This window comes from Carassius carassius, chromosome 34 (genome assembly GCF_963082965.1).
Source record: "Carassius carassius chromosome 34, fCarCar2.1, whole genome shotgun sequence".
NCBI lineage: Eukaryota > Metazoa > Chordata > Actinopteri > Cypriniformes > Cyprinidae > Carassius > Carassius carassius.
The window spans coordinates 23239022-23258139 of NC_081788.1; the positions used below are offsets into that span (position 1 = coordinate 23239022).

The window sequence follows — 19118 nt, forward strand, 5'->3', positions numbered from 1 at the left end:
GACTTCACCTTTTTATTTTGGTCTTTTATATCCACCATGGCAACAGACTCAGAACCAGAGACGGCAACATTTACTCTTTTTGCCACATCTTCTTCCTTGAAATAAGATTGAACAGAAGCAATATTGTTCACAATATCGATGATGTACATAAATCCTAAAATCAACCCATGTTTAATATGTCCCCTTGTTCATGTCTGTCTGTTTTTAAAATGAAACACCAAAGCCCCTTTCACACTGCCATTCCGGCAAATACACAGGTAAAGTGTTCCGGCAATTGTTCCCAGGTCACTAGATTTTGCACTTTCACACTGCCATGTGATTACCCGGGATATGTGCGTGCTTTCACACACAACCCGTAAAGATCCCGTAACGACACGTGACATCAGGGCGTGACGTGTAATGTACGAGTCGTAAACGTTAGGCACGTTATACTTTCACTGAAGCAAGCGAACGATCTCGGCGTCAGCGCGGAAACGCTCGGCGCGAACGTTGATCTTCCTTCAAAACAGCTGGTAAAAGAGTCGCGCGATAACGCGCGTCATCACTTCGACACGGCATTAGATCAGGCTTTTGTTCACACAGCGCTCGTCCTGGGTTGAAACAGGTGTTCTGTCGATTTGTGCTGCCTTGTCGAAAAATGCTACCTCCCATTAAAACCAATGGTAGCATAATTCGATAGCGAAAAGTGTTACCTATCAGATTTTGCTTCATGCATGATATTAATAAGGTGTGAGGCTTTATTAACATGTACACCTACCCCAACCCTAAACCTACCCTTACAGTATGATAAATACAGTGTTGGTAGCATAATCTGATAGGTAGCATTATTTGTCAGAACACCGGCAATGTTACTAGGTCCCCGACCCGGGTTCAATGCCGGAATCAATCCCGGGACGTGTTTGCTTTCACACAGAAGGCGACCAGGTGTTCTGACAAATAATGCTACCTATCAGATTATGCTACCAACACTGTATTTATCATACTGTAAGGGTAGGTTTAGGGTTGGGGTAGGTGTACATGTTAATAAAGCCTCACACCTTATTAATATCATGCATGAAGCAAAATCTGATAGGTAACACTTTTCGCTATCGAATTATGCTACCATTGGTTTTAATGGGAGGTAGCATTTTTCGACAAGGCAGCACAAATCGACAGAACACCGGCAATGTTCCGGTAATATGCGGACGTGCAGTGTGAAAGGGGCTTAAGAAATTTCCAGACAGCAGTGATCATAATTTATCTGCTCATAAAGTTATTACACTGAGGTTGACTGATTCATTACACATCTCCATAATGGAAAAACACAATCTACAGCCAGATTTCCAACCAAACATATTTGAAGCAATTATGTTGCAGTGACAAATTGAAAATGTGCCATTGATGTCTTCTTTTAGCCAGACATTTGCATATCAAGTACACAGATATTCCATGATAGTTAACAGAAAAGTGTTTTTTTTTTTTTTTTTTTTTTTATCACACAACTGGATATGGAATGTTTTTACAGAACCAACGTTATAGAAAGTCACAAGAAAATGCTTTTAAATGAAGCATATTTCATGTCTGCACAAGTATTTTAACATCGCATCAGCTTGTGACATACTGTACCACAAACTTCATCTTTTTTTCCTATACTGATATGCTGTTTGCATTATTTAATGGCATGAGTCAAGTCAACACAATGCTGAAACATGTAATTAGCTGTGGAAACATATTACATGTCAACAAAAGCTTAATTAGCTACTGTAGCAAAGATTCTGTCGCCCAGAAGAGAAGGATTTACTGTAAATAGGTTTACATTTGACATGCAGTATGGGAATTGTCTGCTAAAGCAATCTCAGCTTTATAATAACATAAGTAAAGCCTCAATAAAGCCAGTGTTAGAAAGGTTTTTCTCAAGCGGCCGTTGAGCTGAAGGCAATCCTTTGACTGCATAACAGCTTTTCTCACATGTGCTCCAGAGCTCTCTGAATTTCACTTTCATTTCATCCAGTCCGTGGTGTTGCTGGGACTGACTAGTTTGCATTGCAAAGAGAATGAGCTGTTTGTGCTAGTACTCTAGCCGACATTGAACTCGGGCTGTGATTATGGCAGCGGTGGTTGTCAGGAGCAACAGTTACACAACAAAGCATCAAAGCCCTCATACAAACTATAAAGACTGCAGTGCATGCAACTACTTGCTTACTTTATTCTTAGGATACTCCATGATAACATTCACTAACAAACATTATATATGACTTTAAAAAGATTATTGTGACTTGTGAAGTTGGATTAATCATTTCTGATTTATAATTTATTTATTTATTTTTTAACTATGACTGTATTTAGTTGAAGTTGTTTGAGAATAAAGTAACTTCATAATTAATTCTTCCTCATCAATTCATTAACAGATATTAAAGATTTAAAATCATTATCAACTATTATATAATTTATTACAGATCATGAGTTCCCACTTACTCCAGTTTAAACGGTAAATAAATTATTTAGTGGTTTTGTTGGGTTCAGTTGTTTACCTGGCAGCTATAGCAAAGAGTATGATATTGGCATTTTATTTGGCATTCAAAAATGTTATTCTGAGATATACATACACAACTGTTGAAAAATGTGTGATCAATTGATTTATTTATTTATTTCTTAGAAGACAGTAGGTGTTACAAACACGCCAGGTTCCACCTCCACTCATTCACAACGCACGCCCTCACCTGAGTACGGAGCACTTCCACCTGACCCTCATCATTACCCAATCACCTCGGCACCATAAATACCACACATGCACTCAATCAGCGTCCGGTCTCGTTTGCGACAAGGTCTTACCTCTATTATAACTCAAAGGACTAACTCGTCCTCTACTTACCTCTCTCCAGCGATTCTCCGAAGATCAAGATCCCCAGTGTGCGTGTGTGTGGTTCACCCCCCTCCTCTGACGTCTTCACCCAGCTCTCACGGATCCATTCATCACTCTACCCAACACTACCTGCTCCTCTGCTTGTGTCTATTAATAAACCCTTCTGTCTGTTACTCCTCAGCCTCCCGAGTTATCTGTAACAGTAGGTCATTCAGTCAGGTCTTGTTCAAATGTCACAGCATTGAAAATATGAACACAATTATGAGGTTTTAAAAGCAGTTTGTGTGTGACTCTACAATTTTCATAGTCATGAAAATAAAGAAAACTCTTTGAATGAGAAGGTGTGTCCAAACTTTTGGTCTGTACTGTATATAAACAAATTAAATAGTGGAGCCATCATTATTTGTTCTTTACATGATGCCTATAACAATAGGACATATGAATTAGTGCTATGAATTATAAGATAGAGAATTCTTGTCTGGGATGTTAATGAGTAATTGAGATAAAATTATGGTTTGATTTATTTTGCTGGTGGTGTCTTTGTGTCTCTTTACATATAAGAAGATCCAGGTGGTGATGAAAGTGATCTGCACCTGCACCCCACCCGCAAACCCCTCTGCATAGAAAAACTGTTAACTGATCAGGGAAACTGGAACACACACACACACACACACACACACACACGTTTGTTTTGCTTAAGGAAGACATTGTATACTTCCCCTGATTTTATATCAGTTTAATGATATTTTAACCCCTACCCCTACATTTACCCATCACAGAAACATATCCAGAACACTAGATGTAAATAAAAACATATTTTATATTTCATAACAATACTGTTTTTTATCACTTCCATATAGAAACTTTCATTTTCTTTTGTGAAGCTGCTTTGCAACAATGTGTATCATGAAAAGTGCTATATAAATAAATGTGAATTGAATTGAATAATAGTCAAACAAGTACACACACACACACACACACACACACACTCAAATGGGCTTATGCACCCATAAATATGCACATACACATTCAGCAGTGAGTAATTGATTAGTAGAAATAACACACACCTCTCACTAGAGGCACTTCATCAGTCTGCATGAGTACAGATGACTTTTAGTTCTGTGATGAATCATGTTCATCATGAATCAAATTCTGCTGTTGTATACACAGTGAGTGATGCCCCCCCACCCCACCCACCCAGCTTCAGTTCACATACTAATGTTAGGTTTGCCACAGACCTGAGAAGTGCAGTAAAAGAAAGTGTCAGAGGCAAAAGTCTAACTTTAATGTCAAATCCAAACAAATACAATTCTCATCCTCAAAAAGATTTATAAAATGTAATACCTGTATATAGAAATATATATCATACAAATTTATTTATTTATTTAATTTTATTTTTTTTAAATGATTACACAAAGAGACTGTGAAGCATGAAAGTAGCCTGCTTCCACTGCCAGCATCTTAGGGCTTTTGTTGTAATAAAAACAAACATTTTGACTATAATGTTGTCCCTTTTTAAAATGTGACATCTCCTGTATACAAACAAATGTTTGACTGATGAATTTATTTGTTTAGACCAATGGCAGATGGTCCGTCATGCCTCAGCTCCCTCACATATTCTGACCTGATGTAACAGCCAGATTGGTAGCACTTGGAACCGGTTCAGCATTATATAGCGTTCTTGGCTTCAGAACGCTTCACCTGTCAGTATGGTATGTCTATGTGGACTATTCTCAAACCCTGGCACAATATATTCACCTGATCTCAGAGTCTTTCTCCACCCACGTGCAGGTCAGTTAAGTCATTAACAGTTTAGACTCAAAGCTGTTTTTATGTACTATTGCAGAAGGCCAGCATTATTCATGTCAAATGGAAAGGTCTTGAGAAAATGTCAGGCTGGTAAATCTATGAACAGTCGCCACATCATACAAGCTTTTATGGATTAAAGATACTTTAAGAAGGGACAGTGGAAATCAACAAAAACAATAATAATAATAACAACACAAATAAAAATAAGCCTAATTTGTTGTTATGCTTATGTGCTGAAGTTTGCGGAAATAAAAAAAGTACCCTTCTTCTAAATGGAATGAGACAATAGTGTCAAAATTTACGCAAAGGTTATGTTTAACGCATAAGGGTTAAACATTGTTTTTTGCCTCATCCCTCCATCCATCTATCCAACTACTTTCGCATCTCCTCACAAGCTTCTTTTTCATCAGAAATGTTTCTAAAAGGATCCTTACAGTCTAATACTATATACTTAGCACATCTGGGGGCATTCTCACTTTTTGTTTTTATAGAAAAACCGATGGTTGGGCATTCAGGAAACTGAGACAGGCCAAATATAGACACCAGCAGTAAATCATCATCAACAACACACTGCTGAAGCACTAAAGAGACTCTCACAGTTTGAAACAGAGTTTATAAATAATGGAAGTACTGCCAATAGAGCCAAATACGGTGGTCGAGATAGCTCAAGGCGCTACAATTTAAGAAAACACATGCAAATTGAAAAAACCCCAGCAGATAAAAAAAAAACATCTTCATCAGTTTGACAACACAAGTGTTGCAAATCATCACAACACATGCATAAAATGAAACTCACTGCCAAATCATCACAACACATGCATATAACGAAACGCTGCAAATCATCACAACACATGCATATAACGAAACGTGCTGCAAAATCATCACAACAAATGTATGGCGTTATTTCCCTGTCAAATGTTGAGAGCGCATAATTGTAGCGCGGAAGTACATTAATATAATGCCTCTCTCTGCTCGCGCGCGGAATATAATGTGCAGAGCGCGAATCTCTCTGCTTGCGCACGGGAACTGGGCGCGCGCTCTCAGATACACGTTGCTCTTGTAACAATTTTCTCTGGGCTCGCTCAGAGAGTATGCCTTTACTTAAAACGTGTTCAGTGTAATCGCGAATCTCTCCTCTTCGCTTAAAGTAAGCGTGTATGTGCTTAGACTGCGTCCAGTCTATTCGCGCATGGCCAAGTACTCTTCTCTTCGATTTATTTTTCTTTGCTCTTGGCATAAACGCTGTCAAAACAGCAACAACCAATCAGAAATAGGCTTTAACGACTGACCAATGAAAACGCGACATCGTACAGCGAGCAGATAGATTTGCGCTCTGCACATTATATTAATGTACTTTCGCGCTACAATTATGCGCTCTCGACATTTGACAGGAAATAACGCCATACACATGCATATTAAGAAACGCTGCAAATCATCATAACACATGCATATAACGAAACGTGCTGCAAAATCATCACAACACACGCAGATAACGAAACACGCTGCAAAATCATCACAACACGCATATAACGAAACGCGCTGCAAAATCATCACAACACATGCATATAACGAAACGCGCTGCAAATCATGATGCAAATAGCACTGACCCCATTGGAAATGTTTCAAGGAGACCCCAAAAAAATGTCAGACCCAGTTAGGATTTGCTTATCCTGCAGTGGCTACTGTTCAGTGGAGTTGTTGGTGAACTGAAAGGTGTTTTTTTTAAACACCCTGATTGCATGATTCCTTTATCTTTTGGATATTATTAGCCTAAATAAGCTGAATAATTACATGATTAAATGTAAAACGTTACTTAAGATGGCTAACTTTAATTTCCTCAGCTAAATATAATTTCAAGGTTAATGAAAATAAATTAGCAATGCTTCATTAATTGTTTCTTAATGTGGATGTGCTGTGAGGATTTGCAGAGCGTTTCGTTATATGCATGTGTTGTGATGATTTGCAGCGTTTCTTAATATGCGTGTGTTGTGATGATTTTGCAGCACGTTTCGTTAAATGCATGTGTTGTGATGATTTGCAGTGTTTCTTAATATGCATGTGTTGTGATGATTTGCAGCGCATTTTGTTATATGCAGGTGTTGTGATGATTTGCAACACTTTTGTTGTCAAACTAATGAAGATGTTTTCTTCATTTGCTGTTTTTTTTTCATATTGCATATGTTTTCTTAAGTTGCAGCATGTTGAGCTTTCTCGGCCACCGTACATATAGGAGGAAAGAAATAGTTTTCAACACCCCCAGAGCTGACTGAAAACAGTATGCTAGGATCACAGAATCTCTGACCACTCATGCATGGCATAGCATCAAGTATAAACTGTAAAACAAATCACACAGAACATGAACCATTAGATTAAGGAAGCAGAGACTCGGCTGCAATGGGAATCTTTTTTATTTCATATAATTCACAAGGTAGCGACCCCCAGCAGGGCATGAAGAACAAATACCAAGTACTCTCTATTCACATTCAGGAACATGTCAAGAAAACAAATTACAACACAACACATGATACGGATATTCTCTTAAGGGGCAACTGATTTTAAAATGCACTTAATAAGATGCTGGATATACAGAAACTAACAAAAGATGTTTATTAATTTAAAAATGCTGTGTAATTATCTTTATTTTGTTTGTTTCTTTGTATTGGAATCAAGAGAGGAGACCAGTCTGAGGAGACATGTTGGGTGACCAATTACTTTGGTTCCATACTTCTGCTACAGTACTTAAAAGACTAATGTTACACGCTACACCCATTTCCTACAGCTGTTTCAATTCCAGCTCACCATATTCAGTCGAAACTTACATTTTGAATTTCTGCAAATGCATTTGTAAAAGCAGCTTTTAAGAAGGAGGTCAGTTTAAACTACAGGACTCATTCAGTTTCTAAGCCAAACTATATAAGGAAATTCACAATAAACATTACAAATGAACCCGAAGGCAACAAACACTCATTGTAATTGCTTTCCCATTCTATTAATAGAGCTAAAGGGGTAAATCACAGTAAAACATGTAATGGTCATATCTTACCCTTTTTGTTGTTGTTGTTTCTTTGAAATTATAATTTGCATAGGAAGGAAGAATCCCTGCTTCTGTACCATTAAGATTATTTGCATTGTGACATTATTTTTATGACAATTAAGTACATTTTGATTGAAGTAATGCTCGCAACCCATTTTATTTTTGTATTGTATTTACTGTACAAGTAAAACATTTTATGTAGCAATGCAAAAATTCATAGTGGTTGCTTGCATAATGGACACTTCATTTTCTTTCTGCAAAATATAATAGCTTATTTTTCCTCTTGGCTTTGTGGTGAAATAATGACCCCGACAGGCTTTGTGAGATTCAACCAAGGAGAGACTTCAGAAATTTTCTTAAGGGGCCAAGATAAATCAGCTAGAAAAGAATTAAGATGATAAAGTCTAAAGAAATATAACATGGTGTATGTGAACCATAACCATCTCAAATAGTTTGCATAACAAATAGAAAGGACAGGGACTGGTCATCATGTCACAAAAGATAATATCTTTAAGAGCTTAGACTTTAAGACAAAGTTCTTTGCAGAAAACATGGCTTGGAAACTTCTTAGTACATATATTAGATTTATAGTATTTACATACGATACACGAGTCCTCCATATAGACTCCACTGTTAAAGGCCAGGACGTCACCTGGATCCACTTGCATTAACGTCATGCAGTATTTATCAGGCCCTTTACATCCCTGTTACCTTCATGGAATGTCAGTCATTGTTACGATATGCAGTTAAAGGGGTATTTACCTCTTGTCAAAGACAGATTGAACATCACTTCCTTCATTCTTAGTGTGTGTATTAGAGCATAAGCTTGTATGTACCTCCTAAATAAACCACAGACACGGGCAGCAGAACAATCAGGATGTCAAATCCCCCATTAGGCATCTGTTATCTGCCCATCAGCCTCTGAAAATCAAAACAAGTGGCTTTCACATGTACTCTGCTGTATACCATGCCAGTAAGGGACCATGTAAACAATGTGTCTGAACACAATGTCCTTATCAGTATACAGATTTTCTGCTGATGGGACATCTCAGTATGTGGAGGCAGGTTTAGAAACCAGAGTGCATTCAGGCAAGACCTAAATCCTGATGATGCGTTGGATGCATTTGCATTAGCCAGCACTTCATCTGTGGGTGGGTTCAGAGAAAATGTAAGGGCACAAACCCGATCTTCAACCTCAGTGTGCTTATGCTAGGACTGTTGACTGCTGTCCTTTCGTCACAAGCAGTTTGTGATCTTCAGATCTTTAGTTTGGTTCTTCTGAGATGATTACACATTCCACATTCACAGACACACAAATAAACACACAGTCATATTTATTCCTTAGATTGAGGCACAAAGTTTAGAGGCATCAACCCAAACATCAGTCTAACACCGGTCATCCTCATCAGTGTCACTGAGAAGCTCACAGCCTGATGTCCCCGATGCGGCTTGTGCTAGTCGTTTACGGAAATGTCCGTTAGGCACCTGCCAGGTGTGACGTAGTTGTGGAGCAGAGCTGATGGTGTTGGAGCATCCCAGACTGGTTGCCATGGCCACCTCAAAAGTGAGAGTTTCCTCTACACCACTTGAGTCTGGACTGTTAACATCCTCCTGCAGTGACAGGTATTGCTCCGAGATGAAGCGTTGAGGGGTAGAGTGGGCCAAGGCAGTGCCCTGCCTGGTCCCGGTTGGACCCTTCTCTTCCTCTGTGGGCAGTGCCCGTGACCGTGCCTCTCCTTGTGTCTGATGGGCACGGCACACTAACGGAGAGTAGGAGATGTGGGGCCGAGGCCGAGAAGGTGTCTGTGGGAGTTGGCGGCGCCCTCGAGGCGTCCCTGAATCAGAAGTTGATCGAATTGGGCTGCCTGAACTATTTCCCTATAGGCATAACAAGAGATGGGGAAATGATTGTGGGTTAATAAAGAGGGGGAGAGAGAGAATGAGAAAGCAATGAGGTGATGGAAGGGAAAAAATAAATGCAAAATCAATGTTAAAACAAAGTTGTGCTTCTTAATATTTTTTGTGGAAACCATGATGCATTTCAGGATTGTTTTATAGGAAGTTCAAAAGAACTGCATTTATTTGAAATAGAAATCTTTTGCAACATGTTTTACTATCACAATTTCATTCTAACAATAATAATAAAAAATAGTAAATGTTCTGGCAGGTCTGATACATGTCATGCACATGTGTTTGTCTCCTCACCTGTCTGAGGGTCGTGTGTTTCCTGCCCTCACTTGGCGATCGTGAGGGGTGTCTCTCCTGGGACTGACTCCTTTCCTCTGAGTTGCAGCGAGACACGTCTGGAGACAGCAGGTGTCTTCGCTCTTTAGACCGTCCTCTCTCTTTGTCCACTGGCTCCCGCAGGTTTGACCTGACAGCTGCACATGCACAAACATAAGCACATGTTAAGACAAGTGCAGACAAAACACACACACATACACACACACACACACACACACACACACACACAAATGTGGCCAAGGCCTGGGCATCTTCATTAACATGTATCAATCCGATATCAATCCTGGTCCTGGGGTCCCACTCCTCTGCACATTTTGTATGTCTATCTTATTTGATAGACTTAATTTATTGAGCTGATACCCACTTGATGAGCTGATGATCTGAATCAAGTGTGTTAAATAAGGGAGAGATCCCCAAGAACAGGATAGAAACATTCTGTCTGAAACATTCTTTTTTTTGCATTTCAAATAATTTTTGTGCAATTCTCTTCTATGAGCACTATACACTTTTCACACACACTGCTGTATGTACATAATCCCACAAAAAAGACTCAGATATGTGCGTTTACATGCTCATGCACTACAAATAATCTATATAGTCTATATATTTTTCTTTTTCAGTCTATGTATGGGTAAACATTTATATATAGTATATTTAAAGTCAAAATCTGTCAGTAGGTTAATTGTGTGTAGATATAGGATTATGTGAAGTATTCGTATAGTCTGTATTTTTTTTAGCTTATGTATAGGTAAACATTTATATATAGTATATTTAATCAAAATCTGTCAGTAGGTTAGTTGTGTATAGGTTTATACTGTTTTACTAAATTGTTGTATATCTGTATTTATGTAGCACTGTGGTCCTGTGAGGCATGACATTTCGTTCCACTGTATGTCCACACATGTAGTGGAATGACTATAAAGCTCAACTTGAACTTGAAAACCACTGCTGTATACTTGTATTATGTTTTTCGATTTTAGTATCGACTTGCTACTAAAGAACCTATGCTTTTGACATCCCTACTGCAAACTGACCTCTAAAGCTTCTTTGCCTGGGTCTTTCCAGTCGGTCTGGGCTAACCCTCTCCAGAGAGAACTCTTCCTGCCAGTCACCATTCACACACTGATCACCGATCGTGGAGAATGAGCGCTTTATCAGTTTACTCTCTGAAGACACCTGCTATACATCCACAAAACACAAAAAGACAAAGAGAACAAACAAAAGACGCAGACAAACCCCAAGAGCACACATCAACAAACAGAACACAAAAACAGAGACAAAAATGAAACAAATTAATGTTATGCTGCAAGATTGGCACACTCTATCTTTGAAACCATACAAAGTGACATTGCACTAAACAATGCAAATGAAATGAGTTTCTATATAATATTTTTTTTCTGAACTGAGCTCTAACAAAGGCAACCACAACCTCCTTACATTCCCTGCTGGAAAAAAAACTGATTGGTCAAGCTACTCAAGATGGTGTGTTTCTGGTAGCTGGTTACACCATAGGGCCCTACTAAATTAAACAAGGTGGTCCACCAGTTCTAATCAGGTTGACCAGCTAATAAACCATCTAAAACATTTTACCCCAATTAAATCACATATATTAATAATTGTTTTATACACTTATATTATATCAATATTTATATTACTTTTATATTTATTAAAATAATTAAAACTATTTTTACATAATCATATATAGACACACACACACAACTAGAATATTGCCATTATTCATATTTTAAACACTGTGATTGCATACTACTATTTTCAGAGATATCGCTACATAAACACATTACCAAACCAATTCAGAAGTTGGTTTTAGTTTGATTTTCCAGCACGGTTAGACATTACATTGCCACCAAATCACAAACTACACCTTTCTACCCACTGTTCCCATTCCTTCTTTGGAATCAATGCCAATGCTGATGCTAACCACAGAGCAGATTTAGACAGAGTATCTAGTTATCGCTAGGCTAGGCTAACACAGGTAGTACCTGTGGCTCTACTGCCAGGCGAGGCATGGAAGAGGCTCGGATAGAGACGCCTCTCCCTGGCACTTGCAGAGGATTGGCCTGCATGCTAGTGGGGCACAGCACACTGTTAAATTCTTTGTACTCTGGCACCTATGCAGTTAGAAAGAGAAAAAACGGGGAGGAGGGAGAGACATTCAGTCCTTACTTTAAAAAAAATGTAAATTACACTTCGCAGCTGTAAAATCCCATTCACACCAAGAACGATTACAATATCTATAACGATTTATACAATATTTATAAATCGTACATGGATGGTCTTTCTGTGGAGTTGAATAATTGTAAGACTGGATGTTTAATAGGTGATAGTCTCATTAACCATTTGATGTATGCTGATGATCTGGTTATTATGTCTCCTTGTAGCGCAGGATTACAAAAGCTGCTTCGAGTATGTTCAAGTTATGGTGTGCAGCATGATATAAAATTTAATGTTAAAAAGAGTGTGATTATGATTGTTAAAACCAAAGAGGACCTTAAGCAAAATTTTCCTTCTTTTTATATAGATGACCAAGTATTGAATGTGGTAAATAAAGTTAAATACTTGGGTCACATCATTAGAAATGATTTAAATGATGATGATGATGTGCAGCGCCAGTGCTATAGGTTATATGGGCAAGCTAATATGCTGGCTCGTAAATTTTATATGTGTACTGATGCTGTTAAAATAGCTCTATTTAGGGCATTCTGTACTACTTTTTATACAGCTCACTTGTGGTGTAGGTATGCTAAGGCTAAAATGCAAAAACTCCAGGTGGCATTTAATGATGCACTAAGAATTTTGCGTAAACATCCAAGGTGGACAAGTGCAAGCCGATTGTTTGTATTTAATAATGTACCTACTTTGCATGCTGTCTTAAGGAAGTGTATGTATAATTTCATATGTCGGTTGAATGATTCAAAAAATGGTAACATAATGGTCTTAAATTATGTTATATTAAGTGATACAAGGTATTTTTCCAGTTTGCGGAAGCATTGGAATGCAAGCTTGTATGTCTTTTAAATTCTGTGTGTGTATTTTTCCTCTTCATTCTTTCTTCTTTTCATATGGACCATGAGTCTGAAATAAAGAGTAATAATAATATTTAACAAAACTATATCTGCATCCACACCACCAAACGTTAAGATAACGGTCTGTTCATTGTAAGCTTGCACGGTCCATTTTCCAGTAACATATGTGGATGTAAGTTACCTGCTGCTGTATTATGTTTTGCAAAGACACCAAGGAGAAACAGAAACCTTACATGATATAAAGACGAGAGGAGTTTGTAGAATCTTTCACTCTGCTAAGAGATTTTCGCTTAGGAAGACAAATTTTATTAATACTTCATTTGAAGTCAGAGTCAGTTTTTTTCTGTTGCATTTACAGGGCTTTAAACAGCAGATGTCTTCAGCTAATTTAACATCGAATACAGCAAACACAGTCAATGTTGTCGAAACTAGTGCTGGATACCTGAGATAATGTTATGTTTTCATGTTACCCTGTTTGCTGTGTAGAGCTTCTCCGCAAGGTCTTCTGCTATTTTAAATGTGCAAGCTCTTTAAATTGGAATGAAGACTGATCAACTGCTAGTGTTTTACCATTTATCAGCTATAAAAAATCATTCTGATCCTGATCCCAACAATATTGTTTTTCTATGTATCATTATTGTTATAACTGTGGTGTGAACTTTGCTATTCTCCTAAATTTAGAATGATTAGAACTTTATAGTCATAGTTATCCTTGTCGTTCTTGGTGTAAATGTTCCCTTGTTTCATATAACCTGACAAATGTTATACTCCTTTTTTAGGAGCAGGTATTTATTTAAAGTTAAGAAAAGATGCATTTATATCATAAAATGTCATAGAGAAATAGTAAAGTGACAAGAGTGGAGCATCATAAGCACAACATAGAGCAGATATGCAGAAGCAACTCAAAGGGGGTGTAGACATTTGTAGACAAAGCAGAAGCCAAACATATTGGGCATACACACAAGGGCACTAGCACAAAAGAGTTTCAAACATAAACCAACTTAAAAAACCCTTAAGGTATCTAGTGTTATTTTACAGTTCATAGCAGAGAGGCAAAGAAAAAGCAACCAGGAGGGGTAGAAAATAAGAGTACAAACAAGATCACAGAAAGATATCTAAGCTTGTGTATAACTGTTCACTGGTTATATAAGTGCTGGAAGTCATCTGGACCTATAGCAGTCTAACCTTGAGAAACCACATCTATACACCTTTCCAAACTTTAAAAGCAGCTCTCTGAAATCTCTCCCTTTACAAGGCAAGGCGGCAATGATAAAGAAATGGCAATAAAGCTGCAAATGTAAAAGAAAATGATTGAGGAAAAGTAGAAGCATCATGCAGGATTGTAAATCAGGGAGGTGATGTACATGCAGATATCAATCCAATCAGATGGCCTGTTTGTGAGTGCCTCTATGGAAACCAATTTCTACAACATAAGAAAAGAAAAATCATGCTAATAATAAATAATAATCTCATAATTATTATTTACCAAAGGATGACTTTTCTTTTTCTCATGTGGTGGAAAAGGGCTTCCGAGTGACTATTCAGTCATTTACACAGTGTAAATAGAAGTTAAAATGTGGACCGTGTCAACCACACTGTCACTGTCACTTCTTAAAAATATTAAGCAAAAAAAAAAAAAAAACCTGTGTAATCATGTAAACTTTCTATCAGATTTTAAAAATTAACCTACTCACTTACTAAACCATTGCCAGAAATCTTTAGAAGGACATATCAAAAGTTGGAGTTTTGTGATTCTTAGCTTCAGCTTCATCTTTATGTTGAAATAAAAATGTAGCACATAACTGACAACGGACAGTTGAATTAACAATTGAATTAAGAATTAAACTGTCCCAGAGTCCCAAAAAATCAGCTTATACCAATGTTTTTTTTTTTTTTTTTTTACAATTTCCTTTCTGTTCTGTAAAGACTGTATAGAACAGACTGTACAAAAGACAAAAATACGAACTATCAAACCAGGCCAGATTTAAATTTTAGTGACTTATATATGCACACATAAGCGACCCACAGTCTCTGAAGTGTCCTAATTTTAATTACTTCTTTAATTCCTTGTATAAACTAAGATACCAAATTCACCAAATTCACAAGGATAAATTTTTTTTTACTGACTAGGCACTGCGAATTACAATCTGTGCTTTGCAAATCACATCTCAAATTAGACTCTGAAAAATGTGTTCTACTTTTCTATTTCTACTTTTAAAACGGAACAGTGTCTGGCTGTGGTATTCAGGCCGTGTCATTGTTTGCATCAGTTTTCCAACCTGAATTATTCATAAATTAATAAACATTTGAATGAGAATGAGCCTGAATTCACATACAGTTTGAGAATTTTAAATCGATTGTGAATTTGAATGTTGTTTCACAAAACAAAGCAGATGTCAGGCATTTCATTCACATATATAAAATAATGAATAAAACACCTCATGCAAGATATGTCAGGGCATACTGTGTAAGTATGTCTGAGATGAGATGTATTTTTTTCTGTATTTAGTTTTTCCTACCATACTCTGAAGGTGATACTGGTGTTGGTATTCATCCCTCTCTTCCATGCTGTCTTGGACAAAGGGTTGCATGAAGACGTCTTGGGGTGATAAGGGACTCGGTCCTACAAACCCAGCTCTACTTCTGAGGAAACAACAGAGAAACTTGTCAATTATGCTCATGTTGGCTTACCTTACAAATGCATCTACATACAGGGTACAAACTGTGGGTCACATCTAAGCATTGTTTTTGGTGGTCAGAATTTTTTTTTTGTACAATTAATTTCAAAAGTTTGTGATGCTGTTGGATATTATCAAAAAGATCAAGACCTTAGTCTGACCCAAGATGGTAACCATTTTAAGAAGGAGGATATAAACATTTGAAGCACACACACACAAACACACACACACACCCACACACACACATACACACACATATATATATATATATATATATATATATAAATATTTTTTAAATTATATATAACCTATAGGTAAATTGTATATTTTATATAAAACTTTTTGATAAAGAATCGTGCCACTATGCATTAAAGAATTGCACCACATTGTGTATATCCAGTAGAATCGAAATAACTAATGGGGAAAGATCCAGATCAGGGTTATTATTAGCCCTAACCCTATAAACTAAAACATTTTCACTACTTAAAATAAATATTAAATGAAATTTATTTAAGCTAGTTGCCAAAGCAATATTTCTCATTTTCATTTAGTACTAAAACAACAAAAACTAAATAAACTAAAACTCAGTAAAAACTATACAGACATAATAAAAAATAAACTAATAAAAGTGGCAAAAACAACAAAATTACTTACAATTAAAATGAAAAAATAAAATATGGAAATAAAAATTCAAAATATTAACAGAAACCTATATTAATATATCAATGATACTTAACACTGCAGACAGTTACATGGTGAACGTACTATAAGTACACCCACACACATACACACAAACACACACACATGCACAACAGGTAAAATTACAGGGCAGACCTTGCACAGTTTGACAGGAATGGCAGAGCTTTGGCACTGCAGAGAATGTCCTGTGGCAGTGAAGATGCATCCATGCGCTGGAACATCGGTGCATGTTTCTGCAAGAGAACATTAGATGATCAGCACAAGTAAACCAAAAAACAGTACATCTTTCCAGCTTTAGGACGTTAGCACTTCAAATTGAGATATGAAGGTTTTTCTGGTATGTGTCTTCAATAAAATGAACAGCATTCTATACAGTTAGATAGCAATGTTGCATTTACAAGCTGATTCAATAGGCGTGAGGTTGTGAGTCAACTAGTCTTTAAATCTGAAGTTCTAATACTGTAGAAGTTAAAAGACATCTTTACCTGTTCCTCAAGCTGTTGACGGAGCTTCTTAGCTTTGTTTTGCTTGTAGTAGTCCATGATCATCATGGCTGCATAAATCTTCCCAATGGTCATGTCACTGGCTGGAAGAAAGATTTGTTTGTTGTAGAAAACTAAGATTTTTATGCCGGCTGCAAATGACACTCACTTTCAGGAGAGTCAGTGGGCACCCCTAGTGGTCAACAATAGTACCACAAGCAAAACTGTCAAGACCAAGTTGAATTATACTAGAACATTTTTTATAATACACTATTAGAACAGTAAGAAAGAAAAAAAATTATCATTCAGATCGCTCACCTTTATGGATGGGTACTAGAAGATCAAGAGATTTCTGGGAGAGGTTTGGCCAGATAACACTGATTTCCTTCTGCAATTCTATGTCCATCTGACCCCTGTCCTCACCCCCTGTTACACAAAGACCATTTAACTAATATTATTGTAAAGAAAAATCAGAGGTTGTTTGATTTTTTCAAAACTGAGTATTATCAGTGGTGCCAACCTTGAGCGATTTTAATGTCCAGTGCAGTGCGTATCAGGGCCATAAGAGTGGAGGTGAAGTGGACGGACATGTCCTCATCCACTGGCATGTTCATCAGAACCAACCGCTGAGAGAAAGTCACCATAAGGACAAAAGACAAATTAAATACAAGGACTGCAAAGCTAAGGAGTGAGCATGTTTTTAAAATAGCAATCTAATAGTCATCTACGTTTAGTTGTCTTTAAATTTCTACAGTTAATACCAAGCAAGAAGACATAACAACATCACACATGCACACAGAGGAAACACATATACTGGATGGAGACAGAGCAGAGATTTATGCATAGAAATTGGAAAAGGATCACACTTTATGAATATGCCCTTTGCAATATGTATTTAACACTGGAATAAATATTAGGATAATGACAGCCTTTTGAGGATGCTAAGGTGACATATTCAAATAAAGTATAATTGGTGGATATACAGGGACTTTACAGTAGGATGATTAAGAGACAATGACAAATAATAAAATCACTGATCTTCTACAAATAATAATACAGATATATGTATTGCAATTATTTGACATAAGGTGGCCCTAAAACACTTAAGTTACTCAAAATGGAACTAGATAGAAAACATAAAACCAAGTGCAAACGTTTAGCTAACTTTTGTTTCACAAATCATGCTCACTTGGTTCAATATGCTTTTACATAATGCATAGATACAGTATTCATATTGTTTAAAGTTTGACTAAAGTGTCCAAATACATCTTCGGGACACTTTAACTACAGCCTTGAGCTTGAGCCTCTTGAAAACAAGCAGACCTTCATTCAAATCATAATACTGCAGACTACCTTATACGCCACTTTGGAGGGGCATTTCTTGCCCAGGCCAAGCGGTGGCGACATGCAGGTCAGCATCTCGTACATATCAGTGTAATGAATACGACCACTAGGAGGGGGCAGTCACCAGGGGCAATGTGATGAAGAAGAGGAGGAGGAAGAAGAATTGGGCATTTCCACGGAACGAGGGAGGAGAGGAAGATTAGCGTAGAGGAAAAAGGAAACAGATTGAAGACGAAGGAAGAGAGAGGAAAGGGAAGGTTATTTTAATGTGTTTCATACTTAAAATAAAAACTGTAAAAAAGGGAAACTGATTAAACATAGAGTTGAGGTCAGGTGGAGGTCTTTCTATGCAATGCTGGCATAGAAGAGGCTAAAAGAGAGAAAATATTAAAACAGCCAAAGATCTGATGAGTCAAGTAGGTGAGGATTTGACTGGTTGTATTGAAAAGAAAGCAATGCTATTAAAATACATTAACCCACAAGGGGCATTGTGCTCAGAGCCAGAAATGAACAAATGGCAGCAAAGTTCAATTTTGTGGAAGCAAAAAAAAAAAAAAGTCATTTTAATTTTTTTTTATATAAAAATATAAATATAAATGCATAAATATAAAAAAACAGTCATAAAAATACAGGCAAACAGAACTGTGATTAAATATAATATCTTTATATAATTGTGTAATATAATGTGTATTAAATATACAACCCGAATTCCGGAAAAGTTGGGACGTTTTTTAAATTTTAATAAAATGAAAACTAAAAGACTTTCAAATCACATGAGCCAATATTTTATTCACAATAGAACATAGATAACATAGCAAATGTTTAAACTGAGAAAGTTTACAATTTTATGCACAAAATGAGCTCATTTCAATTTTGATTTCTGCTACAGGTCTCAAAATAGTTGGGACGGGGCATGTTTACCATGGTGTAGCATCTCCTTTT

General features: G+C 37.0%; 1 protein-coding gene across 2 annotated transcripts in view; it reads right to left on the reverse strand.

Moving 5' to 3' along the window:
- Positions 1–7047: 7047 nt before the first annotated feature.
- Positions 7048–19118, reverse strand: part of LOC132114778 (voltage-dependent R-type calcium channel subunit alpha-1E-like) — a 132714-nt gene continuing 120643 nt past the window's right edge. For both annotated transcript variants that reach the window (XM_059523098.1, XM_059523099.1), the window contains exons 36-45: positions 18186–18282; positions 17353–17458; positions 17151–17258; positions 16836–16936; positions 16486–16583; positions 15493–15616; positions 11930–12058; positions 10964–11108; positions 9891–10066; positions 7048–9563 (exon numbers count right to left, since the gene is read on the reverse strand). In XM_059523098.1, coding sequence (XP_059379081.1) covers positions 9072–9563; positions 9891–10066; positions 10964–11108; positions 11930–12058; positions 15493–15616; positions 16486–16583; positions 16836–16936; positions 17151–17258; positions 17353–17458; positions 18186–18282 — 1576 coding nt within the window. In that variant the 3' untranslated portion in view covers positions 7048–9071. The remainder of the gene's footprint in view (positions 9564–9890; positions 10067–10963; positions 11109–11929; positions 12059–15492; positions 15617–16485; positions 16584–16835; positions 16937–17150; positions 17259–17352; positions 17459–18185; positions 18283–19118) is intronic.